General features: G+C 40.7%; 1 protein-coding gene across 1 annotated transcript; it reads left to right on the top strand.

Annotated features, from left to right (window-relative positions):
• The first annotated feature begins 7,998 nt into the window (after window positions 1-7,998).
• On the top strand, window positions 7,999-18,742 carry Selenos (selenoprotein S). The gene is made up of 6 exons (XM_027921910.3): window positions 7,999-8,121; window positions 8,752-8,886; window positions 10,880-10,986; window positions 15,250-15,339; window positions 15,813-15,891; window positions 18,128-18,742. The coding sequence occupies exons 1-6, from the start codon at window positions 8,046-8,048 to the stop codon at window positions 18,205-18,207; spliced, it is 567 nt and encodes a 188-aa protein (XP_027777711.1). The 5' UTR covers window positions 7,999-8,045; the 3' UTR covers window positions 18,208-18,742.
• Window positions 18,743-22,240: the final 3,498 nt, after the last annotated feature.

Raw genomic sequence — 22,240 nt, 5'->3', positions numbered from 1 at the left:
CCCTGGGTTCGATCCTCAGCACCACATAAAAATAAAAAAGGTATTGTGTCCAATTAAACTGAAAAAATATTTTAAAAAAGAAAAAAAAGGACTAGGATGTGGCTTAGGGGCAAAGCATCTCAGGGCTTGATTCCCAACAGTAAAAGTAAGTGGTTTTTTTTATTTCAAGATTATCTTATTGTAGTGTTTGTATTAGAAGATTAAAGGCCCTGATTTTGCGGTTCTAAAAATTATTAACTTAGGAAACATTTTATTTGTGTACATAATTAACATAATTTAAAGCCCACCTTGGGGGTCTGCAATAATGTCAGTTAAATGTAGAGGTGTAGCTCATTGGTAAAGCACTTTCCTAGCACGCACAAGACGCACAAGATCCTGGGTTCAATCCTCAGTATTGCATGCAAAAAAAAAAAGCAATGAGACCTCACAGTACTCATTTTTTGGGATTTTTTTTTTGTGTGTGTGTGTGTGTGGTGCTGGAACCCAGGGCCTTGTGCATATGTGAAGCAAATACTCTACCAACTGAGCTATATCCCCAACCTGACACTGTTGATTTATTGCTCCCTCTTATCTCCTTTATCTACCACACCCTTAATCCTACCTTCTTGCATATACTTTTGTCTAAAGGAGACCTTTGTCACTTTATCAGTAGCTATTGCCACAATCATGCCTCTTAAACCACCCAAAACTGAAGGGGTTTTTTTTGTTTTGTTTTTAAGAGGAAAAAACTAGTTCACAGCTGGCTCTGTATTTCATTGCAGATCTATGGATTAACTAGGGTAGCTTTTCAAGTCTCTGTCTCTCCTTAGACAAGCCAGATAACCTAGCAATGTCTCAAGAAGTAAACATTAAAGGCTTCCTGAAGCTGACACTCAGAGCTGATGCACATTTATGCCCACTTGACATTAATCAATGTAAGCCACCTGGCCAGATAAAGTCAAAGGATGGAGAAACTCCTTCCATGTGAAGGTCCTGACATGGATATTGAAATTGTTTAAAATGTGTGTTATTTTCATGAATTGGTGCCATATTTTATTTTATATTACAAGGTCCTCAGTGGAAAAGATTCTCACTTTTTATTTACCAGCTATCTTTTACTACAAGAGCCAGAGTGTTGGTAAATGGTTTGTTTCACTAGAAAAATTGATAATTCCATTTTAAATAGAACAAAATCAGTAGAACTGCAAAGAACACTGAAATCCATATAATAAACAAGCTTGATATAATGGATACATAAAGAACAGTTGGAAAATATATAGAACATCTTCATTAAACACAAAGGATGTTTATTAATACTTCATGAACTTGGCCATTATGTCTCACAAAATATAAAGAATTGACTCAAATTATAATAGTCAATTTACTTTAACAGTGTCCCACTTTATGCTTTGAATATAACCCTTTCTGCTCTGCCACTGCACTGGGGTGGTGGGGCATGGTACTGGGGATTGAGCTCAGGAGTGAAGATAAAGCAAGGAACAAGAGACTGGTAAGCGAGAAATGAAAGATGGAGACCAGGCAGAGATACACATGAGAGTTTATTTGTCAGAGCTGACAAATAAAGGTCATCTCTAGAGGAAAGAGTTAAAACAGGCTTGAGTTCCAGGACTTTCCTGGGGCAGGCTCAGGAATCAGAGCCAGGCTGGTCCTAATGCTGGTTGCTAGGGGTTGTGGTGGTATGAGGGAGTGGTGAGCCTTTCTCAGAAAGGCCCTTGGACCGGAAAGTGATACTTTTTCCTTTGAAATGGCAGCTGTCACTTAAGATGGCCGTCCAGATGCTAAGCAAGGACCTTATAAGGGACACTGGACCACTGAGCCACATCCCCAGCCCTTTTTTGTATTTTATTTATTTAGAGACAGAGTCTCACTGAGTTGCTTAGCACATCATTTTTGCTGAGGCTGGCTTTGAACTCACAATCCTCCTGCCTCAGCCTTACAGAGCCACTGGGATTACAGGCATGCACCAACATGCCCAGCTGCAACTTATTTTTTAAAATGGACATGTTTCTTTCTCTTCCTCTCTCCCTGCTCCTCTATCTCTCCACATCCCTAATCTCAGGGGAAACAGGATTATCTTTCTTCCCCATCCTAGGCAGAATTACAGCCTTTGGGACAGGAGTCCCCAATGTTTCTCCTTTGCTAGCAAAGCAATAAACCTTTTTCCTTTTTCTCAAACTCATATCCTCATTTTTGGATTGGCGTCAGGGACAAGGACTGAGCTTCTGGCAACATTACTAATATAAAAAAGGTACCATATAGACTTGAAAGTCTCAAAACAAACTTGTAAGTAACTCATGGACCAAAAAATAAATCAGATCTGAATTTAAAAGTAGAGGCCCTTGTGGTCCAGTAGCATTTGGCATTAATTAATAATAGATACACTGAAATATAAGAAAAGTGGATTCATTAAGGGATTTAGAAATTCTAATATAAATAACTTACACCACAAGGTAATATGAAATAAGAACCTAATGAAGAATTGCAGTTAATAATTGCTAGGTTTGGGGGGAAAATATTAGTTGAGCTTGGGCTTACAGAAGAAATAGTTGTTCATTAAGGGATTTAGAAATTCTAATATAAATAACTTACACCACAAGGTAATATGAAATAAGAACCTAATGAAGAATTGCAGTTAATAATTGCTAGGTTTGGAGGGGAAATATTAGTTGAGTTTGGGCTTACAGAAGAAATAGTTGTTCTTTTAACAACTGACCATTTTTCTGGTGATGAAAGTGATACAATCAAATACCAGAAGGGCAAAGCAAATACTCTGTATGACAATAGAAGATTGCCCTAAGTGTGATTTTTATTTTGCAAACCTGAATAATACTTATAACAAATATGACAGAAAAATCAATAAGAAATTTGGACAAAGGTTTTGAGAAAGTTATAAGATGTTCTGTAATGCCAGATTCGTGGGACCCCAATAGACCTCCAGGAGCTGAATCCGATGCAATCACACAAGAGTCTTTATTGCAAGCTGGAGCCTGGACTCACAACCGTTTCCAAAGCAGTGGTCCCAGGGAGTGAGTCCCGGTCCTTTGTTGAGTGAGATTTTATAGGTTTGGGGGGATACTCTACTTGTCACAATATCACACAGCAAATCATTCCACAACACGGAAAAATCAAACAACTCTGAACATTGATTAGCACTTTCACTGGCGGGAACAAGTTGGGTAGGGGTGATTGGTTAGTACAAGAGGGGGATTCGTTTGAACTGATTAATCCGTAAGGGGTGTACATGCTAAACTACATAGTTTCATAACATGTTATCGATCACCGAGACTACTGGGGGGGGGTCATCTGGCATCCCAGGTATTTTCCCTGTCTCATGATGATTGGTGGTTGCTAGGGGGTTGCTATGAGTCCTCACCTAGCCTAACTGAGTCAGGGACACCTGGCGCTGCAGATCTCTTCCATTATTTGCAGACAAACAACTCAGCAGGGTGGCTATGTGCCTAGGAATATTCTGTGGGCTTTTCTAATGACAAGGGTCAGTCACGCCCCTCCCTCTGGACAGGCTTTGAGGTAGAAGCTGGTTTCTCAAAAATGGAGTCACATCAACAGCAGTTCAACAGCACATACAATCAGGGAAGGAACCAACAATGAACTATTTTTAAAATTTTTTTTGTAGTTGTAGATGGACAGAATGCCTTTATTTTGTTTGTTTATTTTTATGGGGTGCTGAGGATGGAAGCCAGTGCCTCATACATGCTAGGCAAGCACTCTGCTGCTGAGCTACAGCCCCAGCACAACAATAGAATATTGTTCATGTCAGATGGGCTAGGATAAAAGAGACTGAAAAGCTCATAATCAAAGGTTTATGCACACAGGGTTTATCCAGATATTATCTCTGTTCTTCATAGTGTCATTCAACATGGCTTATTCTGTCTCTCACCACCCCCTTTCCCATGCACAAAAATCTATTGTTTTGTAGTAATATTTTTTGATCACAAAGTTTTTTGTTTTTTGGTTGTTGTTTTTTTTTTTTTTCATGTTTCTTTCATGGGCTGTTAGCAATTTGACAATATATTCTATATTCTTTGACCTACGAATTCTGGGAATTTATATCTAGATGTGAAATAGTATATTATATGCAAGATTGTTCTTGCATATCCTTGTAAATATTAGTGAAAAACTGGGTAAAGTTCTAGGAATAGAGAATATGTTAAAGAGAATATGGCAGACAGATATACACATATGTCACACACACGTATATTTACCATGTAAAGAACTATGCAGTAATTAGTAGCCATTTGTGTTAGCAAGCTTGAGTAGTTGTAACCAATACACCTGACGAAAACAGCTTAGAGGGGCTGGAGATGTGGCTCAAGCGGTAACACGCTCGCCTGGCATGCGTGCGGCCCAGGTTAGATCCTCAGCACCACATACAAACAAAGATGTTGTGTCCACCGAGAACTAAAAAAAAAAATATATATTCTCTCTCTCTTTCTCTCTTTTAAAAAAAAAAAAAAAACCAGCTTAGATGTGAAAAGTTTATTTTGGCTCACAGTTTAATCAGTTCAGTTCACAGTCAGCTGACAGCATTGCTCTGGGCCAGGGGTAAAGCAGAACATCATGGCAGAAGGGAGTGGCAGAGGAAAGCTGCTCAGTTCAGGACAGCCAGGAAGCAAAGAGCAGAGTCTTACTTTTTAAAGAGAAAAACTAATGTTACAATTTATCCCATATTGATGATTACAGCACCAAGACAGAGTGGATGAATACATCAAATTCTTTCCTCCATTTAACTAGGTGAAGGTTGACTTAATTTGTTGATGGAGGGTGAAAGTTGGTAACAACACATCTTTGCATTTTTGTATCTTCCTCCATGGCTACTCTGAGCATCTTGAGTCCTGAAGTACACTGTGAGCTCGGAAGTGATGTGAACTGCAACATTCTTGAAGCTTCCAAATCTTAATCTGACACCTCTTGTTAAGGCAAAGGCAGGGAGCCTTCTATTAAATGCTATCTTCACTGTTAAGTACTATGTAAAAAATAAACTCTACTCCCAAGCATTGATTGAAACTGTTTGTACTGTGATCCCTTTTCTAAGCACAAGTTTCCTGAGAGAAAGGAGAGACACTACCAATTGCTGCCATGACCCCAGGGCAGTTTACCCAATGTCCTGACAAAAGAGGCCAAGTAACCTCATTCTTACCCATTTGTCACTATGCACAAGTTTTTTTGTTTGGCTGGTTTTGTTTTTTGGGGTACTGGGGATTGAACACAGGGGAATTTTACTACTGAACTACAACCCCAACATTTTTTATTTTTTTATTATGGGATAGGTCTCCCTTAAGTTGCTTAGAGCCTTGCTAAGTCACTGAGGCTGGCCTCAAACTTGGGATCCTCTTGTTTCAGCCTTCAGAGTTATATGACAGGTGGGTACCAACAAGCCTAGCAAGGGGTTTATTTTGTTGTGTTGTGGTGCTTGGGATTGAAGGGCCTGTGCTAGATAAGAGTTCTCTACCACTCAGTTATATCCCCCCAGCTCTAAGGTACATTAATCTCAGACCAAGTATTGATCTGATTATGGTTATAATCCCAAGAAATCATTCAGTTTTAACACATTGAGTTCCTGTAAGAACAAGTGGGAAATCATTGTAAAGTAGAGTAATGGTTCATCATTTAAATGAGAGAAAAACATCAGGAAGAAGAAAATATGGACTGGGTTGTAGCTCAGTGTAGAGCACTTGCCTGGTATGCATAAGGCATTGGTTTGATCCCCAACACAGTTTGAAAATTTAAAAAGAAGGTAGAAATGAAACTCCTTTCTAAACTCATCAAATTGGTGGCTATTTTCACAGCTTTAATTGACAATGTTCACAGTTCTCAATTTTCTGGTTTGAGGAATACATTTTCAAGGTGGTTATCAAGGTGAAGAAGAGGTTTCAGGTTTTTCTCTACTATCCCCAGGAACTTCAGTCCTTCAATAGGTATCTCTATTAGCTTTTCACTACTATAATAAAAATACCTGAGGAAGCCTTACTTTATAAAGAAGTTTATTTAGCTAAGTTTGGAGGATAAAAGTCCCAATAGCATGTTCTTGCAGGGGCTTCTCTTGGTTGCATCACGTCATGGTGAAGTACATGTGTAACTGTGTACGTGGTCTTTCTCCCACTCCTTAGGGTTCCACCCTAAGGCCCTAATTTAATTTAATAACTTCCCAAGGGCCCACCTCTAAATGCCACAGTCAGATTAAGTTTTCCCCCTTTTAATTCCACTAACAAGCCTTTGGAGGATTAAACTGCATGGATTTGGGAGAACAAACTGTATTCAAACTATGGTATCTTGCATGGTTGTGCATGCCTGTAATTCGAGTGGGTGGGAGGCTGAGGCAGGAGGATCACAGGTTTAAAGCCAGCCTCAGCAACTTAGAGGGTCTATAAGTAACTTAGTGAAATCCTTTTTAAAATAAAAAATAAAAGGGCTGGGGATGTGGCTCAGTGGTTAAGTGCCCTTAAATTCAGTCCCAACTACCAAAAACAAAACAAAACAAAAAAACCCCAAACCACAGCAATCTTCTCCTTTACTGATTCTGAATATACTGCTAGGAGCACTTGGTGAGTTTAAGTTCACTCTCCTGGTTGAAAAACTTCTTGGCAAACTGAAGAAGGACGAAGCATTGCTGGTCTTCCAGCTTGATGATGATGTAAGCCTTCCCACACCACTCCTGGTCAAGGCGGCAGTGTGACATTCCGACATTATCATTGTTACCCAACTCTAATCTTATATTGCCTAGGTGACCTAGTTGAATTTCTACACACCGCCCTGCCCCCAACCCTGATTATCTTTGAGGAAGGGATGCCTGAAGGCCAGAAGTTCCTTTTCAGGTGAGCCAGCTGAAACTTGGATGGACCTAAAATGACTGCCAGAGTGATTGCCAGACAACATCTAACTTCATTTTCATCCCATGTCCATGCTAAGTGACACCCCATGACAGTTGCCACGAGGAAGAACCATAAAAAGAGGAGACACCAGAATTGAGAGAAAACCTCCACCCAAAGAATATATGAATAGTCTTTCCCTTTATTAACCTATACTTCCCCCTTCATTTCTTTACATGTAACTATAATTTACCAATCCTCCAGGATTGAGAATGATTTTCAAGTCCATTTTCCCACCCCCACTATTCTTGGCCAGGAAGAAAAGTCTCCTTAGCTGCTCAATCAGCGCTGAATCTTGTTATTGGGTCCACAATTCCAAAAAGGAAGCAGTTCCCAATTTGGGGTAAAAATCTGCTAATAGCAACCATTGACTTTTTTTTGTTTTGTTTTGTTTCTAATTCTCGTCCGTTCTTTTGATACAAAGCTAGGTTAAATGCACGTCTTCAAAACCCAAAGGTCAAATTCCAAGCAGGGTAGTTATAATCGCCAAAGAGGTGGTGACATTTGAGTAGTTGGAGGGGGTGGAGGAAGGTATTGCCGGCAAAGGGAACAGCCAGGACACTATTATAAATAACTGTGATAATATCCTGTGACACACAGTAACCATGAACAAGTGTTGGTGCCACTGCTATGGTAATTCTTCCAAGAAGTTTTGATTCTGGAGAACTTTTAGGTTCAGTGAGACTTTCTTGGCCTTAAAGTAGGATAAAGAAGCTGCTGTATTTCGTGTTTACAGCTTTGCGGGACGGATGTCGCCAAAAGGTTGAGCTCTGTTGCCTAAAGGGCTCCGGCAAGAGTGTGGGCGCAATCCCTATCCCTGGGCGGACCCTAACCTTCTTGACTCAGTGTCCAATCAGTATAAAAGTACAAATTCCATAAGAAATCAGAATAGAAGTCTGATTTCCTCCCTCACTGAGGACACTACGGAGAGTAAACCTCCTTGCCCAGCGCAGCCCTGCTGGCTCGGGGTGTGTCCAGCCGACTTTCGTCCCGCCTCTCGGGGGCACCTACTTTGCGATTGGCCAAGCGTCAGGACGGGTCGAGACGCGATTGGTAGACACCACTGCCACGTCCAGGAGCGCCACGTGTACGTAAGGACCGGCCGGAAGTACCCGGATAGAGGCGACGCGGCAGGGCTGGGCCCCGGTGGTGGCGGCGATGGAGCGGGAAGGGGAACAGCTGTCCGCGCGGCCGGCCCTGGAGACTGAGGGGCTGCGCTTCTTGCACGTCACAGGTGAGTTGCCGCGGGCTGTGGTTAAGTGGGGCGCGAGTATCACCTCTTCGGCGCGCCGCCATGTTCGGTGGGTGGTCCCCGGCTCTGAGCTGAGGGCCCGGGCCCAGGGGCCTGACTCGCAGTCGGGCGTTAACCTCGCATGCAGGCCCTGGGCTGCGGCCTGTACCTCGGGCAGATGCCTTCTCTAGAGCCGCCCATCTTTGGGTGGCGCCCGCGGGTCTTGTTTGCTGTAGTCCTGTACTGCAGTCCTTTCTGTCACTCGACCCTTAACGTTTCTTTCTAGACCCCCTCCCCCCACCTTCGCCCGTACACACACCCCGTGCTGTCACTGCTTTATGTGTGATTTTGTAGTTCTGAAAGACCTTTGCCTGCTCGGGTCGGATAAGCTACCCCTCAATCTCCAGAACCCATTGCTGTGCCCTCCACCGGCCATACTCCCTAGATGGTTGAGGCGACTCCCTAGATGGCTGAGCCGACTACCTTAATTGTTGCGCCTCTCGCTCTTTTTGTTGTAAGAGGACGTTTTTTTTTTTTTCAGCTAAACCGAGAAGGTTTTTAGGGCAGGAGCCAATTTTTCTTTATTGAGATTTATGGAAGTACCATTTTTAGTATCTTATTTTTTCTTTTCAGTGGGCTCCCTGCTGGCCACCTATGGCTGGTACATCCTATTCAGCTGCATCCTTCTCTACGTGGTCTTTCAGAAGCTCTCCGCCAGACTAAGGGCCTTGAGGCAGAGACAGCTGGACCAAGCTGAGGCTGCTGTGGGTTAGTGTCTGATATAACCGAAACGAAGACAGTGGCTTGAAACGAAGACAGTGGCTTGACACCTACTTTTTGTACTATTATTTAAAAGTCCGTTTTTAAGGGTAACAATACATATGCTTCTTTATGTATGGGAAGGGGTACTTTGCCTCTAAAGTTGATTTTGGTGTATGTGTAATTATGTTTTTGATTCAGAGATTATTTTTTAGTGTCAATTTTCAAATTGTCTTAAACTTTGACAGTAGAAATGAAGATAATCTGGAAATTTTTTTTTTGCAAGGGGGGAGTGGTGACACTGGGGGATTGAAACCAGGGTCTCAAACATGCTAGATAAGCACTCATGTGGTGCCTAGGATTGAACCCAGGGCCTCCCATGTGCTAGGTGAGCCCTCTACCACTGAGCCACAACCCTAACACTGTCTACTTCTAAGCTACATCCCAGCCCTGTTTCAGAGATTTTAATGAGATTGGAAAATTCAACCTGTCTGCCTGATGATGTGTAGTGTGCTCAGTGCATATCTTATTAAATGATTATTAATTTTAGGAAGGATTAAAATGAAAACAGTTTCTTGGTACATATGGATCTGTCCACTGAGTTTTATCACAAGAACCTTTGTGAGTGATCACAAACAGCCTTAGCTCTTCATAGATAATTCATCATAATTTTTCACTAAATTCTCAGATCTGATTTTTAATTGCATTAGTTGTATAAAAAAATTCCATCTCAAAGTAATCTTTTCACTGGTTAAAGGCTACACTGGCATGTAGTCTTAGCTCCTCAGGAGACTGAGGCAGGAGGGTTACTTGAGCCCAAGTGTTTGGGGCCAGCCTTGGCAACATGTCAACACCCCAGCTCCAGAGCAAACACATATCTTCATGCATCTGAGTCACTACAGTACTGAGTTAGGGTGGAAAGCTTTATTTTACAAATTAGATAAAAACATAAACTGGCACTTGTTAATATTCTTAAGGCTAGTTGGGAGGATTTTTCTTTTCTGTAGAAATGAGGTTAAAATTCCTATGAATCTTTACCTTTTTTTGATATAGGTGTGGGCTAATTAAGTGATTGGTAAAGATTCAGAAAACTGGCTGTGCTTGATGTCTCACACCTGGAAATCCCAGTGACTTTGGGAGACTGAGGCAAAAAGATTGCAGGTTTGAGGCTAGTGCCAGCAACTTAACAAAACCCTAATTAAAAAAATAGAAAGGACTGAGGATGTGGCTCAGGGTAAAGTACCTGTGGGTTCAGTCCTTAGTACCAAAAATAAGGGTGGGAGGGAAGATTCAGAAAACTTTCTTTAACTTTTGGAGTTCTGGTCAACCTAAAGATTGGGTGTGAGTGAGGTATTCAATTTATATAATGAAATCTCACTGTGAATCTCACATTACTCATATTTCATTCACAGGCCCACTGTATACCAGACTTCCTGAATTAACATTATTGTAGGGAATACAGATATCTGCATTTATTTTTTGAAAGAGCCAAGTGAGACCCTAACTCAAAAACAACAACAACAACAAAAAAAAAAACCACAAAGCAGTACTGAGATTGAGGTAGAAAGCTGTTGCTGTTTTAGGAAACAAAGCTTACTGTGTTACCTAGGTTGGTTTTGAACTGAACTTAAGGGATCCTCCCACCTCAAATCTCCCAAGTGCAGAGATTTGTTTCTGATAATGTGGACATTTAGGGCTGAAGAACTATGGCTAAGGCATTGTCACCTGTTCCCTTAAGCAGTCAGATATATGTGCAGAAGTGGGTAGGATTTCTCACATAAGAATTTTTTTGTTGTGTTGAGCTGGGGATATAGCTCAGTTGGTAGAGTGCTTGCCCTGGCATGCACAAGGCCCTGGGTTCTGATCCCCAGCACCATCAAAAAAATAAAATAAAATTGTTGTTGTTGTATAACATTGTACATCTATACTTACAGACACTGAGAAGTTTCTATTTTATATTGTATAAGATGCCTTATCTCACATTTTTTTCCTGATATTTTAGAACCTGATGTTGTTGTTAAACGACAAGAGGCTTTAGCAGCTGCTCGTTTAAGAATGCAAGAAGAACTGAATGCACAAGTTGAAAAGCATAAGGAAAAACTAAGACAGGTATAAACTGGTTTTATTTAGTAAGTTTTTTTTATTATTATTATTTGCTGTTCTGGGGATTAAATCTAGGGTCTGGAGCTTGTCAAGTGAGTGCTCTACCTCTGAGCTGAATCTAATATGAATGGTTTTACTTTGAAAATGTAGTCTTAAAAAATGGTGTGAAGCTTAGTGGGTAAGAGTGACTTAAGTATATGTTCTTATTTGTAAATTGTTAGAACAGGGTCCTATCCTGTGAAATTCAACAGATGTTTTAAGGCCTACCATGTAAATATTGGTGATATGAGAAAATAATTCTGTTGTTAGGGAAGGATAAATGTGGATGTATTATTGTAATGCAAAGTACAGCGCTTAAGAGGGACAGACTGGAGGCAAGATGTGTGTATAAGTACCTGTGCCTGTTGGGAGTAGTAGGAGCAGAAGGGCTTCCACTTATTTTTTTGTTGGTCAGTGTGCATTTTCATTCTGTTAAGTGGGAAATACTCATGTGTCTAGGTCTTGAGTCACAGACACACAGAAAACACTTTTAGCTTTGTTTTAAGCTGTGTTGCACATGAGGTAGCATGAGGGAAGAGCACTCTTCAGTGAATTTAAGGAGAATGAGGGGAAGGCAGCTGAGGGGCCCAGCCAAAGTGGTGCTAATAAGAGATGGAAGGCAGGGGCTGGGGCTGGGCTGGGGCTCAGCGGTGGAGCACATGCCTTGCACGTGTGAGGCGCTGAGCTTGTTCCTCAGCATCACATAAAAATAAATAAATAAAATAAAGATATTATGTCCAACTACTACTTTAAAAAAAAAAAATGAGAGAGAGATGGAAAACAGGAGATGGCGTTTTGAAAGTTTTTTTTTTTTTGGTACCAGAGATTAAACTCGGGTGCTTTACCACTGAGCTATATCCCCATCCCCCACCCCCTTTTTTTTTTTGGAAACAGGGTCTCATTAAATTTCTAAAGCTGGCTTTGAACTTGTGATCCTCCTGCCTCAGCTTTCTGACTGCTGGAATTTCTGGCTTGTGCCACCACACCCGTGTTTTAAAAGATTTTTAAGGCATGGGATTTGGTTGAAAGAGAAGGTGGAAGGTGAGGTGGGGAGGAAGAACTGAGGATTGCCTTCAGCAGTCAGATGGAATGCAGTGGTATGATCACTGGGGATGTGATTGTCCTCATCTATGCCACTTGTCCTCATCTATGCCACTAAAATGACCTTTGTCATCTAATTTTAGTCCAGAAGTTTCTGGGCCTCCTTATCCCCTCAAAATGATGCCTCTGCCAGCAACTTTTAAGGTTGTATTATTGGTCTCGCTTACATCTATCCCTTGTTCCAGAGAAAGGTGTCTTTCTGCAGTCACTGACAGCTGTTCTTATTTCTCATGGTCATCTCCTTGTGGTTTGTCTGCCTCGCTTGGCTGGGACCACTTCCATACACTCCCCTTCTTGATCACCTGTCCCAACAGCCTTTTGTGTGTGTGTGTGTGTGTGGTGCTGGGGATTGAACCCAGGGCCTTGTGCATGTGATGCAAGCACTCTACCAACTGAGCTATATCCACAGCCCTCCAACAGCCTTTTCTTTTCTTTTTCCCCTGTACTGGGAATTGAACCCAGGGCCTTGCTCATGTTAGGCAAGTACTCTGTACTGAACTATATTCCCAGCCTTATATTGAGACAGGGTCTAAGTTTCTTTAAGACTAAGTTTCTTAGGCTGGCATTGAACACTCTGCCCTTCTAACTCAGTCTCTTGATAAGATGCAATTATAGACAATCCCCTCTGTGCCCAGCTCCAACAGCCTTTTTTAGTGTCCATGACAGTTGATCAGCTATATTCCCTTTAGTTGTCAACCTAAAGTGTACATTATTTACTTAACTTTTTTAATTAGAAAAAGTTGTGGGGCTGGGTTTTATCCTCAGCACCACATAAAAATAAACAAATAAAACAACAATAACAAAAAAAGTTGAAATGTAAAAATCTATACCATGGAAACTAAATTTTTATATTTCCCCACTCCCTCACTTTCCACTGCACAAGCATCCCATACAATGTTAAGTTTCTGGGACATTTTTTTCCAGAAATATTTGATCTATATATAAACACATGTATGGGCTGGGATTGTGGCTCAGTGGTAGAGCACTTGCTTAGCACAGGCAGGACCCAGGTTCGATCCTCAGCACCACATAAAAATAAAGGCATTGTGTTGTATCCGTCTACACCTAAAAAATAAATATTAAAAACAAAATAAACACATGTATTTTTTATTTTTTTGGTACTGGGGATTAAACTCAGGGGCACTCAACCACTGAGCCACATCCCCAGCCCTGTTTTGTATTTTACTTAGAGACAAGATCTTACTGAGTTGCTTAGCAGCTCATTTTTGCTGAGGCTGGCTTTGAACTTGTGATCCTCCTGTGTCAGCCTCCTGAGCTATTGGGATTACAGGCAAGTGCCACCGCACTCTGCAATGGGCTCCTTTTTTTTTAAAATTTTGGTGGACACAACATCTTTATTTGTATGTGGTGCTGAGGATTGAACCCAGGCCGCACACATGCCAGGCGAGCCCGCTACCGCTTGAGCCACATCCCCAGTCCCTGGGCTCCTTTTTATTGAAATGGAAGCATGTCATTTTGAACACTCCCTCCCCCCCAGTTTATAACCATTAATTCTGTGTTTGGGTGTGTATTATCCTGAGAATGGAATTTAGGGCTCTGCATATACTAGGCAAGTACCCTATCACTGAGCTATACCCCCAGCCCAAACCATTAATTATTATTGTTTTGTTTCTAAGAGCTGTACAATAAGTCGTTTTTCTTCTGTGCACCAGAATTCAGTGATTTCAGGGTCTTAGTTTGTGTATTGTAACAGTTCTATCATTCAGTTTGCTAATATAACTGAAAAATCTTTTTTTCCCCTTTGGAATCAAGGATTGAACCTAAGGGCGCTTGACTACTGATTCACATCTCCAGGCCATTTATCTATCTATCTTTTTATTTAAATTTTGAGATAGGGTCTTACTGGGTTGCTTACACCCTTGCCAAATTGCTGAGTCTGGCTTTGAAGCTTCGCTTTTCCTGCCTAAGTCTTCTACAGCTGCTAGGATTACAGGCATGCACCACCATACATGGCTGAAAAATCTTTTAAAAGACAACTTTAAAATTGTAATGAAAGCCTCCTAAAATTGCAAGAGGGACAAAAAGTCTGTCCGTATTCAAGTGTCTAAATTCTATGGCATATGTAATTCTGATTGGATCTGTGCCTTATGGTTACTATGAGATTTCTTGTGTATAAGGTCAGAATTTGTCTGCTATGGTTTCATTTAGATGTTCTCAATTACTCACTGAAGTATTAAAGAACTTTCATGTTTAGAGGTGATTGGTTTCTTGACCTTTTTTACTTGAGGACAGTGGAAGTATGATGTAATAGATGTTCGGGTGTAGCAGTGATAAATCTTGTATTCTATGGAGAAACTTGCTGGGTGCCCGCTTTTTAAGACATCTGTTCACAAATCCTTGTGACGTCAGTTATGTAGAACCAGAATGAATTACATTTCTGTCTGGATTCCATTGGAAATGAGAAATTTTAAGTACTGTTGGTATACGTGTCAGTTGTAGTTCTTGGTTGCTGGAAGAGATGGTATTTGTTAAGGAATAGAGAACAGAGGCAAAGGTCTTTCCTATGATCCTCACAGCCTCAGGCAGAGGGTTTTAGTGACTTCCCTGGGTGGCACAGCCAGATGACAGCCAGGTGATGACAAAAGGAGGCTTGCTTGTCACCTTTTCCAAGTCAAAATAGTTCCACATTCTAAAAATGTCCTATTAAGTGCAAGTTTCAGAAGACCTCAGTCATTGCTCTTTTTTCCCATGACACATTGCTTTTTTTTTTAATAGTGTAAAAAGCAATCAGGCCTAGTGGCATATACTTATAATTTCAACAGCTCAGGATGTTGAGGAAGGAGGATCACAAGTTCAAAGCCAGCCTCAGCAACTTAAAGAGGTCCTAAGCAACTTAGCAAGACCATGTCTCAAAGTAAAAAAGGACTGGAGATATGGCTCAGTGGTTGAGTGCTCCTGGGTTCAATCCCTGCTACCAAAAAAAAAAAAAAAGTACAGAAAAGCAAGAGTTAAACTCACACAACTAGATCACAACAGCTTTTTTAACTGAAGAAAATAATGGGTGCCGGTTTGTTTTGAAAAACATTTAAATTAATAATTATGAAAATAAATATTTTCCTTGAAAGGGTGGCACTTATGAGTACCTTCTTATGTGATTCTGTTTCTCAGCTTGAAGAAGAGAAAAGGAGACAGAAGATTGAAATGTGGGACAACATGCAGGAAGGCAAGAGTTACAAAAGAAATGCGAGAAACCCTCAGGTAACTATAGATTGGCCTGCCATTTTCTAATAGATAAAGATTTGTTAAGTAGAATGTTAAATTTTTTTCTTTGTGATTCTGGGGATTGAACCCAAGGTCTTATGCATGCTAGCCAAGCACTCTACCATTGAGCTACAGCCCCAGCCCCAAGTAGAAGGTTTTTTTTTGTTTTTTGTTTTTTTTTAAGTTTTCGGCGGACACAACATCTTTGTTTGTATGTGGTGCTGAGGATCAAACCCAGGCCTCATGCATGCCAGGCGAGCGCGCTACCGCTTGAGCCACATCCCCAGCCCTTTTTTTTATTTTTTTATCTTTTAATTTTCGGTGGACACAACATCTTTGTTTGTATGTGGTGCTGAGGATCGAACCCCGGCCGCACGCATGCCAGGCGAGCGCGCTACCGCTTGAGCCACATCCCCAGCCCCAAAGTAGAAGGTTTTAAATAATTCTTAAGCCTATGTGTGTTCAAATAGGAGGAAGAGAGTCCTGGGCCTTCTACTTCATCTGTCATCCCAAAACGGAAATCTGACAAAAAGCCTTTGCGGGGAGGTGGTAAGCACCAATGTCAAACGTTTATTTTTCAACACTTACAGGATGTACTTAACCTTTTAAAAGTAGATTCTATTTCTTTTGTCTCAATGTCCGTAAATTGACACTAATTTCTAAGCTTAGGGTTATGAAGATTAAATAAAGGAAACAGAAAATGCCACATAGGTCCTAAGTAATTAGAATTATGCTTGGGATCAGTATTCTCACTTGATCCCTCTGCAGCTCTATAAGAAAAGAGGTAAGCAGGATGGGGAACATTCTGCCCACCTGGCAAATGACTGTCAAGGGATTAAAACATAGTGGTTAAGTCTTATAGTAAGGTTTTCCTTATTTCTCATAAGTAACTTTTTCTCAAAAAAATGTGAACAGATGTTTGTTCAGAGCTTTTTTTCTGTGTGAAGAAAACTGGGACACTCTAGGTAATACCATAGCAGTCTGTCTTATTGTGTCTTAGAGAAACTTCAGATATACTTAGGAAAATGGAACTCATACCGAAATGGAAATCAATAGTCTTCTGTGATTCCAGCTAGGAGTTCCCAGTTAATTCTGAGCAAGAATAAAGATAAGATATGAGAACACCATGTAGGCACCAGTTCTAGGTTAAAGACATCCATGGGGGAAGAAGGACACAACAGGGGCCTGCTTGGCATCTTTGAGGACCAGGGAGGAGACAAGGATGTGGACTCTAGGCAGCATGGCAACAAACTTGGCAAAAGGCTGCCCTCTAATCCCCTCTGTGTCAGGAACCCAAAGCCAACTTGCTAGAATGGTGCAGCTGAGTAGAAAATGCTATTTTATAACTTTCCATTGCTGGAAGCCTTAAAAAAAAAAAAAAAAAAAAATATATATATATATATATATATATATATATATATATATATATGTATGTATGTATTATAGATGGGCATGATACCTTTATTTGTTTCTTTTTTTTATGTGATACTGAGAATCAAACTCAGTGCCTCAGTGGTGATATTTAGGAGAAGAATAGGAATTGTAGAAAATGTAATACATGACATGGCCCATTTTGGTATCCAGCATTTCTGAATCTAGGGCCTTTGCCCAGCCTGGTTTTACAAAGAAGGAAATAGGCATGGGGATTTATTGCCCAAAGATTCCACAGTAAGTAAGGAACAAAACCAGCTCATTCATTGTTTGGTTAACTCTGGGACCTGAGCACTCAACCTAGTCATCAGTTGATGGCTAACTTTGGGAAGCTAGTGGGGGAGGGAGAGAGGGAGAAATGATGTAGGCAACCCAGTTCTGACTCATAGACGTTCCATTATAGAACTTCTGCCAAGTTCCAACTGGCAAATTTCATTATGTATTTATCTATCTATCTATCTATGGTACTAGGAATTGAACCCAGGAATGCACCAAAAAGCTATATTCTCAGCCCTTATTTTTATTTTGAATTTGAAGCAGGGCCTCACTAAGTTGCTGAGGCTGGCCTCAAACTTGCAGTCCACCTTCCTGAGCCTCCCAAGTGTCTGAGATGAGAGGTTCATTCCACCATTCTGGCTTAAATTTATTGTCTTTTATTCATTTATTTTTTTATTTTTAATGTGCTTAGGATTTGAACCCAGTGCCTCATACGTGCCAGACAAGTGCTACCACTGAGCTACAACCCCAGCCTTTTAAATTTATTTTCTATAGCTTGAACTGCTCTTGAATATATACTTTTTATTAAGCACTGCAGTTGAAGCCTTCGTATAATTCATATACTCAAAGTCAGACTATCCTAAAGGATGGGGTGGGTTGTTGTGGCTTTTTTTTTGGCCCATGTTTTGGGGAATTAGAATAAAGACTGAATGCTTCTTTTTCCCCTTGCAAAAAGTCAATTCAACTTGCAATCACAGTGTAGAACATTTTTTAATATGGTAGTTAAAAGTTTTTGTTTTTGTTTGGTACTGGGGATTGAACTCAGGGGTACTCAACCACTGAGCCACATCCCCAGCCTTACTTTGTATTTTATTTAGAGACAGGGTCTCACTGAGTTGCTTAGTGCCTTGTCATTGCTGAGGCTGGCTTTGAATTCTCAATCCTTCTGAATCAGCCTACAGAGCCGCTGGGATTATAGGCATGTTCCACTACACCCAGCTTGGTTAAAAGTTTTTTGAAAATATCCATGAGAATACAATTTATACCTTTGCATGTGAGGCTTACATTTGTATTTTTGATATAAAGTATTCCCAGATTTTCAGCCATCTAGTGTTCTGCTTCTGTTCTCTCATTCCAGGTTATAATCCTTTGACTGGAGAAGGAGGTGGAACCTGTTCCTGGAGACCTGGACGCAGAGGCCCATCATCTGGTGGATGAAACTAAGATTCTTGTTAGTGTCACTTTTGACATTAGCAAGATCATCCCTTAGCCCTTGATTCGATTGCCTTACGCACACTTTTCACAGTGACTAGCCCAGGGGAGGTGTGGTTTATTTCTTTTCTTAACTACACCTGCGTGTTTAAGGGTTTTAGTCAGCATGGGATATAGACATTGCCAGTAGGTAACGCTCCACTGAAAGTCAGTCATTGCAGTTGTTGATTTCATGATTCATTACTAGCTGGTAGATAGAAGGCCTCTAGCTAAATAGCAATCTTGGTAAAAGAGGCCCAGCAATGATCTTTTATGTTGGAAGTCCTTCCTAATTAAGGACAGTCTCTGTGACAGGTTGCGTTGAATGATGTCTTCCTTATAAATGGTGAGCCCACCAGTGAGGATTACTGATGCAGATGGTTGATGGGGTTTGTTTCTGTATATTTATTTTTATGTACAGAACTTTGTAAAAAATGAAATTGTAAATATTTAAAACAAAGAATGACATTTTTAGCATATTTATTAAATTTAAGGAAATTTCTTTATGTGCTTGAATTTGTCCATTAGACATTAAGCAGCTTTTTAACATTCAGACTCCAAATGTTTGTACTTAACTTCTTCACTTACTATTTCTTACCAGAAATGAGAATCACAAATGGCAGACAGCTACAGTAGTTTTGAAAGTTGGCAGATTCTATTGGGCTCATGTACAATATCAGGATCTTGTAGTTTAGTTACTGAATTAATAGGATGAAGAAACATCTTGATTCAAGATAACTTGTAGGCTGACCAGGTTCCTAAAAGCCCTACGAGTCATTCCCAATTTGCCATGACTTATTGATTATGTTCATTTATTTATTTATTTATTTTTATTTGCAGATGGACAAAGTACCTCCATTTCATTTATTTATTTTTATGTGGCACTGAGGATTGAACCCAGTACCTCATACGTGCGAGGCAAGCACTCTGCCACTGAGCCACAATCCCAGCCCTTGATTATGTTCTGTGAGAGCCCTTATCAGGAATTTTCTAAAAGAACCAGATAGTTGTAAATAGTTTAGACTTCACTGACTACATAGGGTCTCCATTACATAGTTATTGGGTTTTATGGTTAAGTTTCTTTTTTTTTTTTTTAATATTCATAGCTCATGGACTAGATTTGGTCTACATGCTATAGGTTATGTACCACCCCTACTGTAGAGGTTATCATGAGAAGGAACAAAATTAAACTTTAGGTCTGGGTGTGGTGGTGCATGCTTATAATCCCTATGAATCTGGAAGCCAAGGCAGGAGGCTTGTAAATTCAAGGTCAGCTTCAGTAACTTAGCAAGACCTTATCTCTAAGAAAGGACTGGGGATAAACAACAGTGGCAAAACACCCCTAAATTCAGTCCCCATTGTCCCCCCTCCCCCAAATTTAAACTTCAGAATAGTGCTAATTCAGAAAAGTATTCTGAAATGGTCTCATAAATTAGTCAACATTTGGGCTGGGGTTGTAGTTCAGTGGTAGAGTATTTGCTGAGCATGTGTGACACACTGGGTTTGATGATCAGCACTACATAAAAACAAATAAAAAATAAAGGTTAAATTCTTAAAAATAAATAGTCAACATTTATTGAGTATCTGATGCAGGTAGAATATTCTGATTGTCTATCCTGGCATATAAAGGAAAAAAGTCTGGTCACACAGTACTTAAAATGTCTTAGGAAGTGCTACAGGGAAGAGTTGAGGAAAGCAGAACAGGGTATATAAAAATCAGTTACAAACAAAGAAGTTTCCATGAAAACCAAGACAGTTTGGAGAGATCTGAGTTCCAATTATACATTTTAAAAGTAGAGCAATATAGGCCAGGGTTTTGTGCATAGCAGAATCAGCTCTCTGGCTGCAATGTAGTGAAAGTTAGCTCTTGACACACAGTTTGTAATAAATAGGAACAAGCTACATAGAAATAGGAGTTGCAGAGGGAATAGAAGGGTGTGTTTTTTCTTCCTTCGTAAATTATGAAGTCATAAGCATGTAGGAAGAAGCAGTGCTTAAATTTTGAATGTCCTCCTTGCATCTGGCTCTTCTAATAATGGTAGTGGAGGGTTGGTATCATAGGAAGAAGTAATAAGCAGATATGGATATTATCTGTATATAGTAATATTATTTATTGGGGTGCTATTTATATGTGGTAGTATGTGAAGAGCATTTACCATGTGGTAGTTACATACCTATATATTTAGTCGTCCTCACTACAGTCCTGTGAAGTAGGTGCTGTTAATAAGTTTGATTTTCAGAAGCTGAAACTTAGAGGGGTTATGTAAGTAATCCAAGGCCCCTAATCATTGAAGTTCACTTTGTGCCTGTATTCCTGCCTACCAAGGGCCTTAGGTAATCAAGATGTGGGGAGCTTAAGCTAGTAAATGAAACAATTACATATGGAAGTTGTGTTACAAGACTAGTTCAGTCAGTGTTTCAAAGGATTGGTCAGAGAACATAGGTCTTACTGAATGTGGTGACACACACTGTAATCCCAATGATAAGGGGGACTGAGGCAGGAGAGGATAACAAGCTCAAGACCAGCCTCAGCAATTTAGTGAGGACTTAAGCAACTTGAGAGTCCCTGTGTCAAAATAAAAAGGACTCTGTGGTAAAGCACCTCAGGGTTCTATCCCCACTACTAAAAATAAAGGTCCCCCCCCCCCTCACCAGCTCTCCAGAAAAAACAAGGAATTGGGGGTAAAAGTGCAAGGGCCAAAACCTGAGACCTCTGGCAAAAGACAAGACTGGGCCAGTGCCATGAAAACTGTTTCAAACTCAGACTCTATTCTCTGCCGTGTCCATCTGCAGAGAAACTATAGCTGAGATGGAAACACATTCTAGCACAGAATTTGGAACTAAAGTGGTAGACATTTGGGAGCTCTTAATTATTTGTGGGATTTTGGGGTGAGAGGGGCAATAGGGACACTGCTAAGGCCTTATTTTCACATGACCATGTGCCCCACATGGAAGTAGACAGAGGACTGCTACAAACACTGAACACTAGATCCCCCTAGTTTGTGATTATTGTAGGCTGAATGGTTATGCTACCCCTACCCGTTTATGTTATGTTGAAATCCTGAATTCCCAAGGCACTGAGGCATGGCATTTGAGCTGTGATCAGCTTGTGATGGTGGAACCCTCATGAATGGGAATTGGTGCCCCTATAAGAGACTGCAGAGCTATTTGCCATGTGAGGAGGGTGAGGAGAAAGTTGGCTGTCTGCAACCCGGAAGAGTGTCTCACTGCGCCAGCACCTTGATCTTGGGCTTCCTGTGTCTAGAACTGTGAGAAGCTGTTTTATAAGCCACCCTGCTCATGGCACCTCCTTGCAGCAGCTAAGACAGTTATTCTTTCATCTCTGCATTACTTCCTAACATTTCCAATTCCTACATTCCATGAAAGTGCAATCTGTGGCTACAGAATCCACGTTGTTAGGACCTCCTAAATCAGACAACTATTTTTTTGGTACTGGGGAATGAACCCAGAGATACTTTACCACTGAGCTAAATCCCAAGCCCCTTTTTTATTTTAAGAATGGCTATGTTGGGCTGGGGGTATAGCTTAATTGGTAGAGTGCTTGCCTCACATGCAAAAGGCCCTGGGTTTGACCCTAGCACCACAATAAATTAAAAAAAAAAAAAAAAGCTACATTGTGGCCTCGCTTAGTTGCTGAAGCTGGCCTCAAACTTGTGATTGTCCTGATCCTCAGCTTCCTGAGCCACTGGGATTGCAGGCATTTGTCACCATACCCAGTGTCATTCATTTCTGTCACCATGCAATGTTTGCCATCACCCAGTATTGTTCCCCAGCAGACTACAAGGCTTGCAGGGCAGGGCAGGACCTGTGCTTACGCTGTTTACAGCATCTCCAGGCCTGCTTGAGTCTTATTTTCTACAGCACATCTCTTCTGCCACTGTAGTTTTCTGAGATGGAGCATTTGAATTGGGTTATGATACAATGACATTTCATCTCAAGCCATGAATGTCTACCTGTGTAATCTTTTTTTTTTTAACCA

This window comes from Marmota flaviventris, chromosome 2 (genome assembly GCF_047511675.1).
Source record: "Marmota flaviventris isolate mMarFla1 chromosome 2, mMarFla1.hap1, whole genome shotgun sequence".
NCBI classification, from domain to species: Eukaryota; Metazoa; Chordata; class Mammalia; order Rodentia; family Sciuridae; genus Marmota; species Marmota flaviventris.
The sequence above is the reverse complement of the archived record's forward strand: the minus strand, read 5'-3'. Positions and strand labels throughout refer to the sequence as shown.